The 21,023-nt window shown below is 42.3% G+C and overlaps 1 protein-coding gene across 3 annotated transcripts in view; it reads right to left on the bottom strand.

Annotated features, from left to right (window-relative positions):
- Positions 1 to 289: 289 nt before the first annotated feature.
- PTPRO (protein tyrosine phosphatase receptor type O) overlaps positions 290 to 21,023 on the bottom strand; it is a 241,875-nt gene continuing 221,141 nt past the window's right edge. For 2 of the 3 annotated variants that reach the window (XM_035706991.2, XM_025455202.3), the window contains 8 exons: positions 18,671 to 18,761; positions 17,515 to 17,591; positions 16,791 to 16,925; positions 16,447 to 16,569; positions 11,515 to 11,669; positions 9,253 to 9,388; positions 2,529 to 2,649; positions 290 to 1,496 (listed from right to left, as the gene is read on the bottom strand). In XM_035706991.2, the coding sequence (XP_035562884.2) occupies positions 2,545 to 2,649; positions 9,253 to 9,388; positions 11,515 to 11,669; positions 16,447 to 16,569; positions 16,791 to 16,925; positions 17,515 to 17,591; positions 18,671 to 18,761 (822 nt within the window). In that variant the 3' untranslated portion in view covers positions 290 to 1,496; positions 2,529 to 2,544. Of the gene's footprint in view, positions 1,497 to 2,524; positions 2,650 to 9,252; positions 9,389 to 11,514; positions 11,670 to 16,446; positions 16,570 to 16,790; positions 16,926 to 17,514; positions 17,592 to 18,670; positions 18,762 to 21,023 lie in introns of all 3 variants that reach the window. The other variant, XM_025455201.3, reaches the window with a different exon arrangement.

Raw genomic sequence — 21,023 nt, forward strand, 5'->3', positions numbered from 1 at the left:
CCCCCGGGGTGAACCTGGGGCGCGCGGCCAGGGCTGCAGGAGCCGCGCCGGGGGCTGCTGGGGCCGGGGCTGCTCGGGGCCAGGGCCGGGGCGGCGCGGAGCTGTTCCCCTGGCGCCCTGGGCCGCCGCTGAGGTCGCCGATGAATTATTGAGCGACCCTGGGTGCAGGGCTCCGCGGGGACGCCGGGCCACCCGATGCCCGCGCCCAGGCCAGCAGGACGCACCGCCCACCGCCCCCCCCCCCAGCCCACCGTCACCTCTGATTTTTTAAGGAGGTGACACAGAGTAAGAGGCTTCACAGGGCCCGCAGTGCCCATCTTGACAGCGTTTATGTCACATACACACTCATGTACTGTAGTGATAGGAACACCCCAGGAACGAAACGTTACTAGTTTACACTGGTTAAAAGGAAACGGACAACCCCAAAACCAAACAAAACCAAACAAAGAAATCTCTGTTGGAATCCGTAGAGACGCCTGACGGTAGCCAAACAGGCGCCCCAGCATGCTGCAGTTCATCGCCCCAACTTCCTAAGGCCCCCAGCCCTTGGTGGGAAGGAAAGTGCCTTTTCACAGCCTGCAGCGCTCAAAGAAAGAGCTTTCGCGTGGGCAGGTCCACGGAGAAAGGGATGCAAAGTCTAGGCACCAAGGTTGCTCAGACAGAAATGGAGTCTTAAGAGTCCTTCTTCAAACTGCTCCGAAGCAGATCTGGTTTGCTGGAAAACAATCTGGACGGTGACCTTAGTCCCAGAGGGCCCAGGGAAAAAAAAAAAAAAAACACTTAAGTGTTAATAAGGAAGAAAACCATCAAGAACTAGAACAATGAAGACTTAAATATTTTTTTTTTCTACTCTACTTTGAAGCTGAATCACAGCTCTCTCATAGTTGGAAAAGATATGCAGTTGATCTGTGGGTACAAACCTTCTCTCTCAATCCCCCCCTCCCACCCCCGATCCAGCAGCTTAATGTTGGAGCACAGATATCGCTGGTTCGATTTCCTTGAAGCAGAATTAACAAGTCCTCATGTGTGGCCATGCCACTTTTTAACAATGAGGTATAATTTGATACTGACAATTCCTGTTCCCTCTTGGGCTACGGGCTTGGTCAGTCGTGTGGGTAGAAAACAATTCAACTTTCAGATAAAATCACACATACAAAAATTATTGCACTTAAAAACAACAAGAACAACAACAACAAAAACTCAGCCCAACCGGCCAAGGGCCAAGGAAACTCTTCGAAGTGTTGTGCTTCCTGCCCTTCGCAGGGCGTCGGGACTTTTTCTGGTGTTCAGTTGAATTTGGTCCGCTACGTCCAGAAGTGAAGGAGTCCAAAAGACACTGTAGGCTCTTTAAGGCTAAGTCTTCCCGGTGCTTCTATGAGATAGATGATCTCCTTGGCCACATACTACAAAGCAGGGGCTCTTCTTAGCAAAATGGCTAGCAGGGCCCCTAAAAATGTCTGGAAGCAAGGGAGGATGGGTGCACACCATATCCTGTCCTGTGGATGAGAGAGAGAGAGAGAGAGAGAGAGAGAGAGAAAGTAAGCAGCCTGGGAAGGGTAAGCCGCACACTGACAGCTCTGTGGCTGGAAGTAGAGAAACTTCCTCCTGATTCCACTACTTGCTCTCTTTACACTCAACACCACAGCCCATGTGGACCTAGGTTGTCTATGCATTTTTCTCTGTAAGTCCCTTTTGTGGATCTAAATATCTTCCCCTTTTCAGTGAATTTGTCCCTCAGCCTTTACCCTTCCTGCCTCCTTGAGCTTTCTGTCTGTTGATAGCTGTAAAGGAATACTAATCCTATCCGCTACCCCTGGTCTATATGCTATTTATCCTTCCATATTAATCCCAGAACCCTGTCCTCTCCCAACCCAGGGAGTGGCTGCCCCCACCTCAATGTACCCAGATGCATTTCACACTCTGTTTACTGACTTGAACTGGCATATTGTGACTTCAACTAAGATTATTATGCCTCCAAAATCTGATCCCCTAGTCAAAGCCGAGCACAAAGCATTTGATATGTTACTAATGTTTTCAGGAAGCTCTCAAGTAAATGTTCACATACTGGATGGAATCAAGGCATTCTTCGACTCCACTATCCTGGGCTAATGTTAATATTGTTTTCTGCCTTTGGGAGACAGCTCATGTCCAGCTCAGGTCTCCTTGTGACCCCTTGTATGATCCTTGTAATCAATAAAACATTTGCACAAAATATCTGGATAAATAGAGTTGAAGGGCAGTATCCTGATATCTCAGGCACAGATCCAATATCGGAACAATTTAAGGTTCCAAGTAGAGGGAAGGAAGTTCAAATCATAATGAGTTGCTGAAGCTCCTGTGTGTCATACCACTGACCAAGGCACATGGAAGCTCTAAGATGGGCATGGTATTCATTTCTCCCTAAAACCACATCTGTGGGGTCAGAATCAATACAACTGGTGAGTGCTGCCTTTTGTTGTATCCTATCCCTTCCCACTTTGTGTCTCCTCGCATGGTTCGCAGACAGAGCACCCAAGAAACTTACTTACTGCTCTGGATTTGGGACTAGGACTTGCTAACATTCTCATAGATGACATCACTGATGCAGAACTGCTGCTTCTTCTTCATCCACATCAGTTGCACACACTGATGGATAAAAATGTACTGCTCCTAGAGCAAAAGACAAAAGCAGGTTTCAGAGCAATATATTTTTGTGCAAGACACATGCAAAAATATAATATTTTCACTCTGTGGCAGGATTAGATATGATCTAATGTCAAATGAGACAATTTTCATTATTTATGAGATAATTTTATAACTAGAAAATCCAAGAGAACTGTGAAAATATTTTGATCAATAATAGAGCTTAGGTAATCACAACTTAATGCGTAAGGCAATGAATAGCCAATCAATAAATCATGGGCCTATTTTGAAAAAAAATAGCATATCATCTCTTAATACACCCAAATAAATTCCAGAAAGTTTAATAAATTAAGCCATAAAAATATAGGGGGGGAATACAGGATAGTTTTTCTTGGATTAGTTCTAATAAGGAGTTTCTAAACTTCAAAGCAATGCAATAAATTACAAATAAAAATTTCAAACTACTATATATAAAATAAAATGAATAAAATAAAGGGAATTTAAGACCCACTTATTCAGCATCATGATTAGGCTATTACATTTAACAAGTCGGCAGCATGAGTGAAAAAAAATATCTACATTAAAGCCCTTCGTTGGAATGCTTTCCATTTTCCACAGAACAGAAACTAAAATAACTTGTTATACAAATAGTCACAAATCTAGTCCTCGAGCTTTTTACCAAACACATGAGTATTGTCTAAAACATGTCTTCTTTGCAGCACATCTTCCTGCCACCGCTGTGCGTGGCTGAGTTCACAGATCTGTTGTAACCTGTGGCTTCCCTGTCTCTTCTCTGGCTCTCGCCTCCTGCTAAGCTTTGCTTCCTGGAGGTAATGAAAACCTTCTGCCACCACTTTAGCTGCTGCTGCTGCTGGAACCTCCATAGCCACCTTGGTTTCGTGGTTTGGCAAAGCACTGGCCTCCACCACCGTAGAGGCCAGGGCTTCTGCCTCCAAAATCTCCTCCCTTCAGAATCTGAAGGTCCAAAATTTGAAGACTGATTGTTGTGGTTGCCAAAATTATCATAGCTTCTGTCTCCTCCAAAATTGCTTCCATCGTTATCAAATCCATTAGAGCCATCCTCACTGCTCCCATGGCCACCACCACCTCGACTGCCACCATGGCCACCTCACTAGTTTACTCATGACCAAAGTTGTCATTCCCATCAAAACCACCTCCATGACCACCACCAAAGTTTCCAGAACCACTTTGACCTCTTTGGCTGGATGAAGCACCAGCCATCTCTTGCTTACATAGGGCTTTCCTTACTTCACAGTTGTGGCCATTCACAGTATGGGATTTTTGAATGACAGTCTGGTCCACAGAGTCATGGTCATCAAATGTCACAAAAGCAAAGCCTCTCTTTTTGCCATTGCTTCAGTCGGTCATGATTTCAATCGCTTCAATTTCCCCATGCTGCTCAAAATAATCCCTTAGATGATGTTCTTCAGGGGTTCTTCAATGCTACCAACAAGAATCTTTTTCACAATTAAGTGGGCACCAAGTTTTTGAGAATCTTCTCTTGGGACAGCTCTCTTTGTTTGCACAATTCTTCCATCCACCTTGTATGGCCTTGCATTCATGGCTGCCTCCACCTCCAGCACTTGGTGTTCAGATCTCTCATGACCACACAGTCATGAGTCAGAGTGTTGCCCTTTGCTCAAAATGGCTCCTCAGGCTCTCATCAGTTGTTTCAAAGCTCAAACCTTCAATGAAGAGCTTCTGCAGCTGTTCTGGCTCTTGGGAGGCTCTGACTTAGATACAATGGCGGTGAGAGGGGAGACTTTAATGATGCTTACTCGGTGGGCAGAAAGGAGTCATCTAACGAATGCATCTCAATATCTTTATTTCTGTTTAAAATTCCTTCAGTCAGCAATCACACACTTAAATTGAAAAATAAAATATATAGGCAAATAGACCAAATATTCCTGGAAGATAGGGACTGTATCTTTTTTAAAAAAGATTTAATTCATTTATTCATGAGAGACACATACATACACACACAGAGGCAGAGACACAGGCAGAGCGAGAAGCAGTCTCCCCACAGGGAGCCCAAGGCAGGACTTGATCCCGGGACTCTAGGATCACACCCTGAGCCAAAGGCAGAAGCTCAACCACTGAGCCACCCAGGCACCCCTGTCTTTTTTTATTCTTCATGCCTAGCACTCAGTTTGTGCTTATTGTAATGTTTTCTGAAGTAAACTGAGGAAATATTAAAACATACCCAAGAAGTGGTGACATAATAAAACATGTAAGTTGACACAACTGTTTTTCATCTGACATGGGCAAAGCTAAAGGAAAAAGGTAACACTCGATGAGGCCTTGAGTTTGTTGAAGCTGTCATTTTTCTCTGTTGGTGGTGGAGGTATTATTACTAAAGTGTTAGCTGAGGACACAGATAATAAATGAGTGGAAAAGGATCCAACTAATTGTCCTATGAAAAGGAGCATGGTGACACCTGGGTGGCTCAGTGGTTGAGCGTCTGCCTTTGGCTCAGAGCATGATCCCCGGGTCCTAGGGTCAAGTCCCATATCAGGCTCCCTGCATGGAGCCTGCTTCTCCCTCTGCCTGTGTCTCTGTCTCTCTCTGTGTGTCTCTCATGAATGAATGAATAAATAAAATTTTTAAAAAAAAGAAAAGAAAAGGAGGATGGTTTAAATAAGACACAACAGATCTATACTGAAATATTTTTCAGTCTTTAAAATGAGATTTACAGAGTTTTGGACAACTTGGGATGATATGTATAGCAAAATGTTAAGTGGAAAACGACACTGTAAAATTAGTATATGCATATATAGCATATAAGCATAATCATATAAAAGTTATACTTGAACACAGATGGAGATGAAATACCTCAAAATATTGAGAGTAGCTGTCCTGGTGCCATGAAATCCAAGTAACCTCATGATCTTTTACCTTTCTTCTTTATTCCCTAGAGCTTCTCTATAAGTAATACCATTAGAAATAACCTTGACATAAAAACCAGTCGTGGAGGGACACCTGGGTGGCTCACCGGTTGGGCATTTGCCTTCGGCTCAGGGCATGATCCTGGGGTCCTGGGATCACGTCCCACATCGGGATCCCTGCATGGAGCCTGCATCTACCTCTGCATATCTCTGACTCTCTCTGTGTGTCTCTCATGAATAAATAACTAAATGAATCTCTAAAAAAAAAAAAAAAAAAAAAAAAAAAAAAAAAAAAGCCAGTCATGCTATTCACAGGATTTAAGGGGTCTTTTGTATGACAACTTTATAAAGGTTAGGTTAATACTTCAAACCTCACTGGGTTGATAATCAGCCTAATCTGTATTTTCAACAAGCTTTGGAGAAAATACATTCCCTTATTTCGTGATAATATCACATTCATAACTGCCTACCTCTTCTCGTCACACATCACTCCACTGTTTCTGGTGTTGTGTCAAGCACTGAGCACGGTTCGGGCCAGGGAGGACCTGGTTTTTCAACCCATAACTACTCAGTGGCCAAACTTTGTGTCAAAAAGGGAAAAAAGTAGCTGGACCACAGGCAAGGTAAATAAAAGACTATTTACAGACATATCCCTGAGAGACCCCGAGAGGTCTAAGCTGCTAAGCAGGATGATGGCTGCTCAAAGCAAAAAGGCTTTCCGGGGAAAGCCTATTAGAGGAAATCAAATAAAACATTTGATAAAAATAGAAGAGAGCCCAAGAGAGGTGAATGCCACCCATATAGAGCACTTGACAGTTTCAAAGTACTTGTTTAGATTATATCATTCACATCATGTAAACTCTACAACAATTCATGAATGCATCATTCATGGTTTACAGATGAGGACGGGGGGCTAGGAGAGGTGAAGGAAGCTGTACAGAGGCCGCAAGTGACCCAGGCCCACTCACGGAGCCTGGCCTGCCAACCCCTACTCTCTCACTACCCGTTGCTGCTCTTATGGAGAGGCTCAGACCATGTGCCCAGGCAGCTGAGAAAAGGGAAGAGGGCATGTTGAAACACGGCCCATGCAGCCTGTTGCCGGGACCTGAAATGTGCATCTCAGGACAGGCTGTTTTAATCAGTTAGCTCTGCTATTTCTAGAGTGGGGCAAGGTGGTGGAGTCGAGATGACGGGCAGTCTAGAGGAGGTAGGAAAATTAGAAACCCATCATGGGAGGGAACCTGGTATACAACACACTAGTGGTTTATATAGAAAATGGGAAATCAGCTGGAGAATCACTCTGGCCTCTTGAAAATCACTAGTGTTAAAGGGGTCACTGTGGGATGATAAAGTCGAAGAAAATTTGTTTACTCTGCTCCTTCCTTATTAGCATCAGTAAAGTAGAAGGCAGCAGGACTGCGATATGAATGGGATCAAGGAGGATGTTAGGAAAATCCTAATATTCAAAATACAGGTTGAACCATGAATTGCATAAGAACCAGGAAGAACAAAGGTAAATGGAAAAATGTTCCAGACATAACAAAACAGACATAAATAAATAACTCGAAATAGAGAGCATTCACTGAAGAATCCTGAGGGAACTCGAGAGTGAAGCCGGAACAGTTGGAAAAAAATCAGTAACCTATGGTGACCTCTCCTCTTTTGCTCACTTTGAGTTTTCCCACAAGAGTTCAGGGAAGGGATATTGTACTTTAAAAAGATTGTTTCCCTGGAGATGTCAACCTAAAAATGCTACTATAAACAAAGAAGCCAAACAAACCAAAATGTGGAGCCAGAAAGTCAGGGAGAACACAGGACACTTCCTCAGCTCTGCAGAGAGGCACATGGTGGCTGCTCTGGTTTGGTGCGATTACCACGCACCAGGAAAGATAATGGTGTTGAGAATTGGATGGAGGGTCTGCCGTGTGAAGGTAGTTTTTAAAAAGTCATTAGGATTTTGTAATTGGGAAAGCCAAAGGCAAACAGGCTATAATCAAAGTCTATAAAGTCATAAGAGGCATAAATTAAGTCAATGAGGCAGACCATTCATCAGATCCAAAATACTTAAAATAAGGAGTGGCCCTTTGAAGGTTGGGGATTAGTATACATAATGGGGAGCTTTAACCACACGTTAGCATGTACATTTATGGAAGTGAAAACCAAAAATATGAACCAATTCATAAAGCACTGTTTAATCACTAGGTAGTGCGTTTCTCCGGGGAATCAGGACGTTTTAAACTCACGAAAACGAGGTCATGTTCGTGTCCCCATCACGGTAAATTAGAAGGTAGCAGGGCTGGGATGTGAGTGGGCTCAAGGAAGTGAGCGAACACACACATCATCAATGAGACAGGTGCATGTGAATGGGTCACTCTTTCCAAAGTGGTATGATCTTGCTATATAGCAAGATCTATCTATCATCTATCTATCTATCTATCTATCTATCTATCTATCTATCTATCTATCTATCTATCTATCTATCATCTATCTATCTAATCTATCATCTATCTATCATCATGTATCTATCATCTATCAATCATCTATCTATATCTATATCTATCTATCTATCTATCTATCTATCTATCTATCATCAATCTACCATCATCTATCATCTATCATCAATCATCTATCATCTATAGTGTGGAGCATAGGTCAGATGGGAGTGGGGAAACAGGAGAGAAAAATAAAAAATGGGAGAGGAGAAACCAGTGGGGCAAACCCATAGGAGCCACGACTGCAGGCTTTTTGAGTTACACTGACATCTAGTGGTGCTCAGTAGGAAAAGCATGGGGAAAACTAAGGTAGCATTTAATGTCTTGGAAACTGAGTCAGAGGTCAAGCCAGGTTGTTTTCCTCTCTACAAGTGTTCCTCCCACACACACTCCTGGAGCCAAAAGGATTATTGTATGCTCAAAGCTGAGAAGTTGCAAGGACGACTTGGTGACTAGGATGATGAACTAGCTATTGTGCGTAGATTTGGGGGCACACAGGTGCACACCTGGGGCTGCTGGGTGGCGGTGTGATGCTGTGTGCACAGCAGCCCCGGGCTACCACTGAAGCCAGAGTGCATTCTGAGGCTTCCAGGGAGGAGAGGGCTTGGCCAAAGAGGAGGAGGAGGGAGCACATCACAGTACTGGATGTTTCTGGGCATGCTCCCATGTGGTTACAATGGTAACTCCATTCACTTAGATCAAGGGACTTGGCAGCACTGCTCAGTTGGGAGCTGGAAATCCTTAAAATCATAAGGGGAACAGAAAGCATAAGTCCAACCCCTGATCATCATCAAAAGTGCATTGGGACAGAGTCACATGGAGGACAAACTAATGCCAAACTTATTGAACCACATCTAGTGTTTCAAATTTAAATTCAATCATGTCGGTTCCACAGTCTCCACTTGGTGGCATTTACCCAGATTGCTGTCACCTTCACTGAACTCTCAATCCGTTCAAAGAGGTTTTATTCTATTATAGATACATCCACATGCTCTGGATTACCAAAGGGCATATGATGCCAACAACGGTGCAAGCACTATACACTGAGTGGATTTCTAGAGGCTAATATCTATTTTTGGGGTACCTTGAAGCAGTTTGAACATGCACACTAAGAAACTGGGAATAACAGATGCAGGAAAAAATGAGACAATTGTTTTGAAACATGAAATCGAACAATGGGAAGTTTCTCAGTCCGGGGCATTTCTGAAAATGCATATTGATTCCGTTCCTACCTCTGTCTGCACCATAGACATCCGGTACGACCGCATTTCGGACACCAGCCCTAGGATGTCGACAAACTCGTGATCCCGAATGTGCTGCAAGAGCCTGTCCAGGGCAATGAATGTTCCCGTCCGGCCGACTCCAGCACTGCAAAAAAGCATGCAGGCAGCCTATTCCTCAGATAGTGCTTTCACACGGTTGCAAACAAATTGGCAGCTAAATCCCCCCCTCCCCGCCCCCAAACTACAGGTAGCACCTCTGAGGTTAAAGAAGAAATATTCTTGACAATGCTTTCCTAACTGATTTTGAAGTATGTGATTGTGGTTGGTGTGTCTTTCAATGACATTTCTGACTGGCCTGCTACCTCCAAGACGTGCAGGTCTGCACTGCCTTAGCCACACCCCCTCTGCCTCCTGCAGAAAGTAAGGATTCCAGCCTGAGCTTGCTGGAGAGTTGCTTGTGCTCTCAGAGAGCTGATACACACACACACACACACACACACACACACACACACACACAACAGTTCCAGCCTTCTGTGTAGCCTCAGAGTTAGTTGCACACCCTCTGCTGGAAAGTCTGATTGAGATGCCACACACCAGCGCTTGCTCTGGAGCTATAGCATTTGCATGTGGTCAAGCCTAAGTTGAGTTCACTCCCCTGGACCTTCCTTCCAGCACACCTGCCCTTCTAGTGGGTCTCGGGCCTGCTTTGGTCTCCCAGCCAACTTTTAGATAGTTGCCTCCAAATCAAATTTGATATCTGGAGGCAGTCTCTTCATTCCCCATATCCCAGTGCTCAGAGAGTGGAGGGAAGTGGAAGGAATGAATGGCGCTGACTATTGCCCACCAGCAGCCCCCAGCTCTATATGTTTAAGTCAGCTCTTCTCTTCCAGTCACTCAGAGGCTGCAGCGCCAACTGGTTTCAAACTATAGATTATGTAAAATGAGAAAAGAGAAAGTCAAAACCAGTGCTTATCCAGAATTTGCTGGAGAGAACCTCAATACTAAAAACTCTGAGTTCAGAGATTGCTTTTCTATCAGACAACTCTTGCCTCCTAGGACTTGTTGGTCTAAGATAAAACATTCTGTCTCTGGGTGAGCACCTGTGAAGTCCCATCCAGGACTGTGGCTGCTTCCGGCTTGGAAAGAACCAGGAGTTTGACCACCTGGTTGAGCAGCTTTATTTTCTGCTCTTAGAAAGAATCATTTGAGACTAGATGTCATTTGGTCATGCAAAACTTTTAACCTGTGAATGTGTGAAGTGAATGGACCCAAGTATATATCCTCCCTGATCCCAAACTCAGTAGCTTATCAAGTGTTTGTCTTTCCAGACAGACCCATATTCCTCTCTCTATCTCTGTCTCTGTCTGTCTGTCTCTCTCATACACACACATTCCCCCAGCCATTCAGTTCACAAACACCAAGGTCAGGATCCAGGATTATAGATTTATTTGCTTAGGTTGACATGGCTGTCAATGCCTCCCCTAACATTGTCACCCCACTCCTGCCTCGGGCACACAATAGGAGCATGTTCATTTCCCCTGCTCTTTGGAGGTTGCATAAAAATTTTGCAGCAAAATTATGTCACGATGATGGATTTTGATGAAGTTTTGGTTCACTTGGTAGGAAGGAAAGCTTAAATTCAAAGACAATGTTCTCCCGAAGGAATCCACGTGGTCCTTGTTTTTGATAATGCAATAGATCATACAGGCCCTTTTCATCTTAACCATCTGGAAGTTTAGAGACAATCTCAAAGAGCAATCATAGCAAATGTTTATCTTAATGAGCTGAATACTTTTATTTCTCCTTTCCTTCATCTTGTTTTTATGTCTATTTATATTATTCAGGGTTGTGATTTGCTACTTTTAATCTGACTTTGTATTTGGCCATGTTATAAAGCACTCAGAATCACTGATAGGTTGGGATAATACCACACAGCACCTAAAGGCACGGATTTGAGCCCTAACCCCTCCACTTTCTTATTGCATGAATGTGTGTGGATCCCTTTGCCTCCCTTCTTCTCAGTTGTTTTTGTTTTTTTAACCTAAAAATGAGAATAATAACATCTATCTCATAGGCTAATGGAGATAAGAAACGCCATATTATAAGTAAATGACATATCTAGTAAGATATCAGTTAATTGTTAATTTTTTAAAAATCATAGTTCATGTAATCGTTAATTCAGTGTGACTGGGATACATAGAATGGTGGGCTTTTCCCTTTATACAGCAAAGCCTGTGGTGCCTTAACAGAAAATACGGCTGAAGAGGTTACCTGCAGTGCACGATCATGGGGCCTTTGCTCTTGGTAGCTTGCTGTCGAACCACGTGTACGAACTGCAGGATGCTCTCTGCAGCGTTTGCTGTGGGCACCCCGTGATCAGGCCATGCAGTGTAGTTGAAATGCATCACATCCTGCATCTCATCGGCCTTTAGGAGAAAAAGCCAACACAAGCATTAAAATCTGTCAGGGCATCGGCCCAGAGCAGGCCTCCACGGCTGCTCACCAGTTAACAGCATAAGAAGTTAAAGCCACGTGCCCCTCCCCGTCTAGGCCCCTTCCCTTTCCAGCTCTGAGGATTGTGTCTGGCACAAAGCAGGCCCTGAAAAAAGTACTAATTGTATAAAACTTCAAAGCATAGTATAAATAGGCTAATCCAGGTCTTTGTAGAGCTCAAGCATCTGGGTGTGCATTCTGACTCTGTCATTTGGCAATTGCATCAGCTTTGGCCCATGGATCCCCTGAAAGGTGCTTTGGTGCCCCCTCTGGGTCCCCTTGACCAGGCTGCACCTCTTTTCCAGTTGCTGCTAGATAGCATATGGCTGTGCCCTCCCCTCCACTCTCCTCCACAAAGGGAACTATCTTGCTGGAGCATGCCCAAAAGGATGTGTTCTCTTGATGAGACAAGGGGTGCAAAATGCCTTCCCCACTTATGTCAGGGTGGCATCCATATCAGCTTGGCACCATTTACTCCCTTGGCACTCTCCGGGGGACCCAGTCGAGACCAGAATTCTGCTGAAGCCACAGCTGTGTGTGCTCCTTCCCTGCCCTGTCCTATCCTGGTTCCCTTGTTCCTTATAGATTTTACCCAAGATTATGCTTTTAAAACTCACCAGTATGACAATCTCTGTCTTGTGCTCTGACCCAAGACAAAATCCCTGAACACCAGTTTTCTCATGTCTAAAATGAATCCTTTTGATGTTATAAAACAACCCATCACAAGGGTTGTTGTGAGGATTAGCTGTGCTCATGTCTGTGAAGGATGGGACCTATTAGATCTGATCATCGCTGCTGCTACATAATTACCACCACGCGCTCCCATCCAGCTCTGTGCATTTGTATGGTTGGTTCTGGGAATCCCAGTGGGTTGGTATATTTTGTATCATCTTTTTCATATTATTAACCCATATGTCAAATATATTCTTGTCCCCTCTGGACTGAGTAATTATCATTTGGGATGTGGGCCTTGAGGATTCACTCTTTCTTTCTTTCCTTTTTTTTTTTTTTTAAGATTTATTTATTTGAAGCAGGGAGGAGCAGGGGGAGGGAGGGAGAGTCTCAAGTGGACTCTGTACCGAGCTCAGAGCCTCACACAGGGCTCAATTTCATGGCCCTGTGATCATGGCCTGAGCCCAAACCAAGAGTCAGACGTTTAACTTACTATGCCCCCCAGGCACCCCAAGATTCACCCTCTTTAGTCTCTACTAATTTGTAAGCATAAAGATTTGTTCTGTTCTTATTATCAACTGTCATAAATATTCCAAATCCAGGCCTCACAGAGATCTAATTCATCCCTCTTCCCTAAAACTTGCTAAGAACCTAGAATCCACTCGATGAATGGAATACTGTATCATAATTTGGAAGAATTTGGCCTGGTTATGAAATGAAAGTTAGGTTCAGGTATTCAAGAGAAATGAATTCCAAAGAGTCAGTGGTCTTGGGTGAAGTAAAATTTATATAAATATAAGTAAATGCATAATTAAAATATATGAATAAATACATAATAAGAATTCTGTAAACATAAATAAATCTGCACTTCAACTAGACCCACAGTCCCCTAGGCGCTTAAGGCTATACAACCCCAGCCACATGCAGTGCCTCCCTCACTGCCTTCAATGGCTCTTTCTTAGACACATGGAGCATGTTTGCAAAAGTCTGCAAAGATGCTGGCTCCTCTCACTACCCTTTTCAGGAGGTATGGCAAGAGAGTAACCCAAGCATGATAAATTGTGCAGAATGACTCCATAACTCAACACCATGAAGATTTAAGCACAAAGATAACTTTGGTTGCCCAGAAAAGCTCACAAAAATATTAACTCTCTTCAAAGGCTGATTACAGGCTTAGTGCAAAGACTTGTTCATTGTGGGCAATATATATTTGTACATATATTTATGTTTATGCGTATATACATAATCAATCTGAAAATGTATCTGGCTAAAATATACAAAGTGGTTCAAAAATAGGAAACACTTAAATCGTCATTATTCTTTCCATAGCTGCAGGAAGGAGTTCTTAGTATCAGGGTGGTCCTTGTCAGCCGAATAGCAAGGCACACGTCAATGGGAACAAACAAATTTTTGCTGGCTTGAGTCTCCAGTTCTTACTGAATTCAGACCAAGTTTTCAAGCACTGGAAAGTGACAAATTGTGTGTTATGGTCATTTACTTCCTTTCTTATTAAACAAGAAAACCCTTCTTGTTACATCTGAGCCATTCCAAACTTTCTCTTACCCTGGTTTCCTCACTCGTGTACTTTTATCTGGTTGTACTCTGAGAGTTTCCATATATCAATATGGAGGGAATAAAGAGTGTAAACAAAAATCAAAACAAATAGAAAAATATATCCATTCGCTTCACACAATGTTCTTTGGCAATAGCTTAAAAGAAGCTTCTTTTGGCAGAAGTTTAAAATTTAGATTTTGTGTTTATGACCAAAAGGGGGCACTCTAGGACCAAGTACTTGTAACTACCATCTACACATCTGACCAGAAAAGACCATGGCTCAAAGTTTTATTCTTATGTTTCAAGCCCTTCACATGATTGTTATTGAAAGGTCATCATTTAAGATCAAGGACAAGAAGCATGGTATTGACCATACAATGATCTATGGGACTTTGTCAAGGAAACAGGCCTTATTTTGTGCTCTGTAGTCTCTTTTCTCCTGAATGCAAACCCAGAGAAACATTTGTTCGAACTTTGCCAGCAGTTTTCACCAGTTGAAATAGCCAAGAAAGAAAGCGGGGCCCAAATGGCATTCAGATTGTCAAATATTTTCTCTAAGGAATATCTGTGACGCTTTCCAAGTGCTTTATTGTTTTTGAAATCATTCATTCACTCATGCACTCATTAATTCATTCTGCAAAGATTTTTATAAGTAGCTAAGGGTTGGGATTACAGAGCTTATTAAAACAGGGTACTTGCTTCCCAAACTTACAGCATGCTGGGGGAGGAGGATGTGAAGAGAGACAATTATAACCATCTCTGATGTCCTGTGATAGAATAATCTATGTGAGACTAGACTGAGAGAAAGGAATAAAGCTGTCTTGAGGTTAGGGAAAGTTTAACAAAAGAGGTGATCTTTGAGCTGAAATTCTGAGAGGGAATGTGTTTAGGGAACAGGAGGAGATGACCATTTCCAAAAAAAAAAAAAAAACAAAAAAGGAACAGCATGAAGCATGGTCTGCTAGGGGTTTGCCTAAATTCCCCTTGTAGCAAAAGCCATTGTTAACTATAAGTGGTTAAGAAGTGATTTAACTTGCAAATATCAATAAATGACTAGTTAATGATTGCTGATGCTATATGGATATGGGCAATCTTCATTTCCATTGTCCATATTAAGGGTCAGCAAACATTATCCGTAAAGGGCAGATAGTAAATATTTTAGGTGTTAAGAGTCCTATGGTCTCTGTTCAACTTCTCAAGCTTGATGCAGCACAAAAATACTCATGCACCATATGTAAGCAAATGCATGGCTCTGTATCAAAATGTTATTTGTGGACACTGAAATTTGAATGTCATATAATTTCCTTATTTTGGGTGAAATATTATTTTTCTTTTGATTTTTTCACCCATTTAGAAATATAAAGCCATTCTTGGCTCACAGGCTTTACAAAACAAAGCAATGGTCAATTGCTAGGCAATTGCCAGCCCATACAGCTAGGAAGTGTTGTTTCTTTTTTTTTTCTTTTTTCCTTTATAAAGGTTTTATGTATGTATTTGAGGGAGAATGAGAGAGAGCACAGCAGGAGGAGGGACAGAGCTAGAGGGAGAAGGAGGGTCCCCGCTGAGTAGGGAGCCAGGTGCGGGACTCAATCCCAGGACTCTGGAATCATGACCAGAGCCAAAGGCAGATGCTTAAGGGACTGAGCCACCCAGGACCCCAGGAAGTGTTGTTTCTAAGCAGAGAACACTGTAATGAGGACTTTCCTATTCAACATTGCCCTCGACAGAGAGCATGTTCAAGTGACCACTAGTAAAACTGCCCTCTGATTTTTCTGGGGCTATGGTGTGTGAAAGAAGGCAACGGGGTGACTGGTGATGTCAGCACCTAGCCTAGCAGACAAATATTCAGCATAAGCTCAAAGGCTGATCATCAGAGAGGTAGCAGGCCTGGCAAAATAGACTTTTTCTGATACACTAATATTCAGAAATCAATAGTATTTTAAGAGGGATGGAACCATGATATAAAAGGCCTAGAAGAAAAAAAAAAAAAGGCCTAGAAGAACATTTGAAATAATAATAATAATAATAATAATAATAATAAAACAGATCTAAAAATAAGGGAAAAAGCCAAACAAAACCAAACCCAAACTACTAAATCTTGTTTAAGTGCTTCAAGTTTAAGTGTGTCTTATGTATCCTAATTATACTTACATGTAATTAGCATAAGTCATGATAACTTCTCTCCTCAATTGTACCTGATAGCAATAATTCCCCTTGGCTTTTATCGCCCTGGGCTAACCTGAAATGGAAACTTGAGGACATTTTATTCTTTCCTGGTGCTCTCCAGGCCAATCATCTCATCCACACCATTATGGATGAAATAGGAAATAACTACATTAAAAGTGGGATTTATCTCTTGAAGAAAGCAGGATTCCAAAGCCTGAGGAGCTCACAGTCTGACCTGACGGTGGGTTGGTTGGTCCCTGACATGTGGGTGTCCCCACAGCACAAGGACAGTACCCGAACTTGTGCTTCATGACTTACATAGTTGATTCTGAAGTGTCTGCAGGCCCAGTCGTCCCGCTCTTCCTCCGAGACCATCTCTACGGTGATGTCTCCGTAAGCTATGGGTTCTTCTGTGAACGGCCAGTAATGGTCACATTTCACCTGAGGTGACAATGGCAAAACCTTTTCAAACAAACAGGCTAAGGAAGAAACAGTCTGTGTTTACTTAGGGGAAACAAAAGTACTTCCCTCTGAAGAACTGTATAATACTATTGTGAGGATGAAAAATGAAGCAAATGGAAGTTTCTGGTACATAGGAAACACTCAGGCCATGGCTACAGCTGGTTTTGCTGCCAGTGGGGACAGCCCCATTAGGCACTTACCCTTCTTTTCTCATTACACTGAGTGAGCATGACAATAATCTGGGACTTCTGCTGTAGGACCATCTTCCAAAAGTCATTTCTGGTTTCAGGCAGTGGCCCCTGCGTAGCAATGTACTCCTGGGGTGAGTTGTATCCCTGAAAGATTAAGTGACAAAGTTGTCACCTAAGGAGCCACTGCCAACACCAAATGCCATTCCACAGGAATGAAGAAACACTGAAAATTTACCGGAAATAACCCTGGCCAAGGATCACACACCTGGGTAATGTTCTCTCCCTTTTTCATCAAAGAAGTAATCAGAGTAACTGACCCGTGCAGGTCCTTGTGATTGTAAGCACTGTTCTCTGAAGCGGATAAAATCACGCTCACCTCTTTTTACAAGAACAGTCACTATTTTTAAAGCACAGGGGGCTCAGGTGGAGACCTTTGAGTTGGGTTGCCAAGACTGAAGTTTCAACACAAGAAAAATGATCTTTAGTGTAATTATTTACTTTCATTTTCACCAGATCTTTACAAAGAAATCCGAACATTACTCATCAATAGGCTCTTCCCCCCCATTCGTCATTCAGAAGAGGAATAGTGGGAACGGTCCCTGCGAATTGGGTAGCCAGGTGGACAATGGCTCTCTTTAGGGCTGTTTGATGCATCCCTGGAGCCCTAATAATTCTGGCTGAGGTAGAATTTGGATGCCTGGTTTTAAGAAATTTATTATTGTCTTTTACTTACGGGAATGTAGTTGGCATTGATATAGTCTGTGCCTTCCTCTTCATTCATGGAGACTAATCTCACTCGGCTGAAGTCATCTATAAAGAACAAGAAGAAAAGAAATATTAAAAATGAGAAGGGAAAGAAGAATTGTCTTGACCTTCTCTATCCAAATAGCAAGTCAGATCAGCCCGTGACAGGGTAGATCAAGTTTACTTTAGCCTGACATTACAGCCACACCTCAATCTTAGTTTCTTGTTTAAATAAATATAAGAACACATCTCAATCACCGTTTCCTCTCCATCAGCTCCCCTATGCTTGTCTCCAAGTTTTGGGGGCATTGTGCAGGAGCAGAATATTCAGAAGAACTAAAATATCTGGTTGGTTGTATGGAAGGCTAGATTTGTAGCCTAAATCCATGATTTCCATGTCACCTAGTACATCCAGAGAACCCACTACTTTGGGGAAATCCAGAGAAGATGGAGTTGCACAGGCTTTGTGAAGTCTAAGACTTCAGATGAGAAAAGCACATTCTGGAATGTGTACAGATGTGAAGTGTTATAATGATGACATTATGTGATTTTATCAAGAAGGCTGATCAAGGAGAGAGTTCTTCAAGAGCTTTTTCAGCTCCCCTCCTTCCTTTTCCACTTCTCCCAGCACCAGCCCGCACCTCTACCCAGTGTGGCAGAGAGGACAGTTAAGTCTTTGGAATATATTTTAATCCCTATAAGTGTTTCATATTACTTTTTTCTCAAATGTTGCTTTTATCACAAATGCTAAGCAATAAGAGACTCTGCAGAAGTAAGAAAGAGGAGACATTTTAGTACATTGCCCTCCTTCCCTTGTCAGGGATTTGACTGAAAATAATTTATGAGAGCTCGGGTTATCTTATCCTAATTTGGCTAAGATTTTTGATCTCCGGAGAACCAAATGGTCAGTCTTCCCAGATCATTGGACACAATTCGGTTACAAGCAAAGAAATTCAATATTCCTACATAGGATGGGATCTAGTAACATCAAAGCATGAATGGGATTAATGCAATCACAGAGATGGCCTTGAGGATCCAGACGACAACTGGGCTCAGCCAGAGATTGGTGAAACTGATCAATCTGCAGCAACAGTCTGTCAGCCTTTGAGAGACACGAATAAGATAGGCTCTAGTGACATTCTTACATGGTAGGATGTTTGTGTAACGATTTTTACATCGGTTCAGTGGAAGATCTGCAGCAAAGTGTGGAATGTCCAGTCCAATCAATTTCAACTCCTGTAAATGACAGAGAATAGAGTTGAGATTTCTGCACTCGGTGTGGATTATTGTTCATGGTGGCTCATTGTTCACAATTGGATTATTCCTCACTCCCTGCCAATAATAAAATTAGCACTCCCTCTTCCACATGATGTTCCAATTGCTCCTCTTTGGGATGGAGGGTACTTCTCTACTCCACTGTTCTCAATTTGCTTTGGCCAATGAACTTGGGTAGAAATCGTTCCTATCAGAAGCTCTAGGTGTGCTTGCTCAGTCTGGTTTCCCTCTTGTACTCCTGCCATCTGCCATGAAAAGAACAGGCTCAGGGAATTTGCTAGTCTCAGAATGAGGAGATGCTTGGAGCAAATCTGACCCTGACCCACTGCCTGAAGCAGACGTGCCCACTGTCCTACAGACACTTGAGGAGGAAAATAAATAAATGTAGCAGATCACTGAGATTTTGAGATTTACACTGTATGATGCTTATATAGCATTATTGCAGGAATAACTGGCTAATATCATATGTAAATACTCTGAATAGCTTAGTGATCATGTAGAGAAGGAAAGAATTACCTGTATCATTCAAGGTATGGAAAATTTGAAAACAGAGACACATTTCAGATTTTTGAAGGTATATATTAACTGAAATTTATGCAATATGTATAAATATTTCTATTCTATGGGGAAATGTAGGTATTTCTCCTGCAGGCAATAGGCATTAGTAAAAGTAGTAAAAGAAAGAGTGAAGAATGATTAGTGAGTAGTCCCCACGTTACAAGAATTAAGATCTATGGGCATTAAATATCTGAAAATAAATTTAACAGTAAGGATGAATCAGTAGTGGGTAGGCAAAACCCTCCAGTGAAAATAGGAAAGTCCAAATATCTTTATATACGTATCAGTACCCCTATAAATCCTATTATCAGAATGTGCACTGGTAGGGTAATTTTTATACAAACAGACAACCCTCACACTTCAAAAAGATTATATTACGGGACAGTGGGGGCTTCTAAGCTTTCATCTCATGTATCTTATAGGAAACAAGCAGTTAGGGTCAGGCCACCTGGACTTCCCAGGAGGCATTGTTCACGCTGTGGTGCTTGTGAATAGCTCTCTGGAATTGGCCAGTGCACAACCAGCGCTGCAGATCTGGTTATGTTCCTGGACAAATGTCAGGGAAATATGAGTAAACAGTGTATATAACCATCTACAAATGGAATTACCCATATAGTATGCACCCCTATGTAAGATTAACTGAGGCAGTAGAGAAACTACTTGCTGTAAATCTTGCTGTAAATCATCCATGGGAAGAATACATCGTATCTTGGGGAAGAGTTTGGGAGCGTCTTTGAAAGACTTTTCAAAGGGTTTGGAGACATTGGTGATGTTTTGAGAGACTGAACAGGCATATCTCTTTCTTGGCCTTTCTGTCTGGGTATTTCAGTGTTCTTTGCAAAGCATATGCTTTAAAGAGACTGAGTTCTTGGGTCTTCACTGCTTCCACATAGAAGTTTCTTGCCAGCACAATGCGCTTACTGGTACTGGGATGCAAAGCTGTGGTCAGCATGGATGGACGGGCCAACCTGAATCATTTAGATTTCTCTCCTTTCATCCTGCAATACTTTGGGCTTTTTGAAATCACAAGATCTCAGGCTCTTGGGGCTCAAGTTGATGTCAACTTTAAAGACAAACTATACTGCCTTTAATCCTCAATTCACAAAGTGAGTTGTTCTGCCTCAGGCAAAATCCTTGCTTACTAAATGCCTTTAACCAGAAGCTTGTCACTGTCACTTTATAAGAGGTTCTTCCATTTTAAAAGGTTTTCAAAGACTGACTCTGTTGTTCTTAGCAGTAACAAAATTTATTTTTGGCAAACTTCAACCAAATCAGTGTTATTTTTAGGTTAGTTCTTCCTGGCAGCTATAAACTAATTTTAAATGATGCTTCCATTGCTTAAAATATTTTGGAAGTCTACTTCCTTTAGAGGGTGTCTTTAGAGATAGTTTGTCAAAACATCTGGCTGATTTGGGTGTACCACTCATTAACTGTAGGGTCTTGGAAAAGTAGTTCAACTCTTGGTAACATCAGTTTAGTTATCGGTAAGATAAGGCTATCAATATTTCCATCTCCCAGCCACATATCATGCAATACAACAGAATGATTAAACTTAACAAATATTAATACAGCACTATTGAAAATGACTGTGGAATACTCCTGTTAGGATCCTTTGTTTTGCTTTGCCTGGATGCGATCTCCCTCCTCTGCCATTTGTCCTAACAG

The sequence above is a fragment of the Canis lupus genome, chromosome 27 (genome assembly GCF_003254725.2).
Source record: "Canis lupus dingo isolate Sandy chromosome 27, ASM325472v2, whole genome shotgun sequence".
In the NCBI taxonomy this organism is placed as follows: Eukaryota; Metazoa; Chordata; class Mammalia; order Carnivora; family Canidae; genus Canis; species Canis lupus.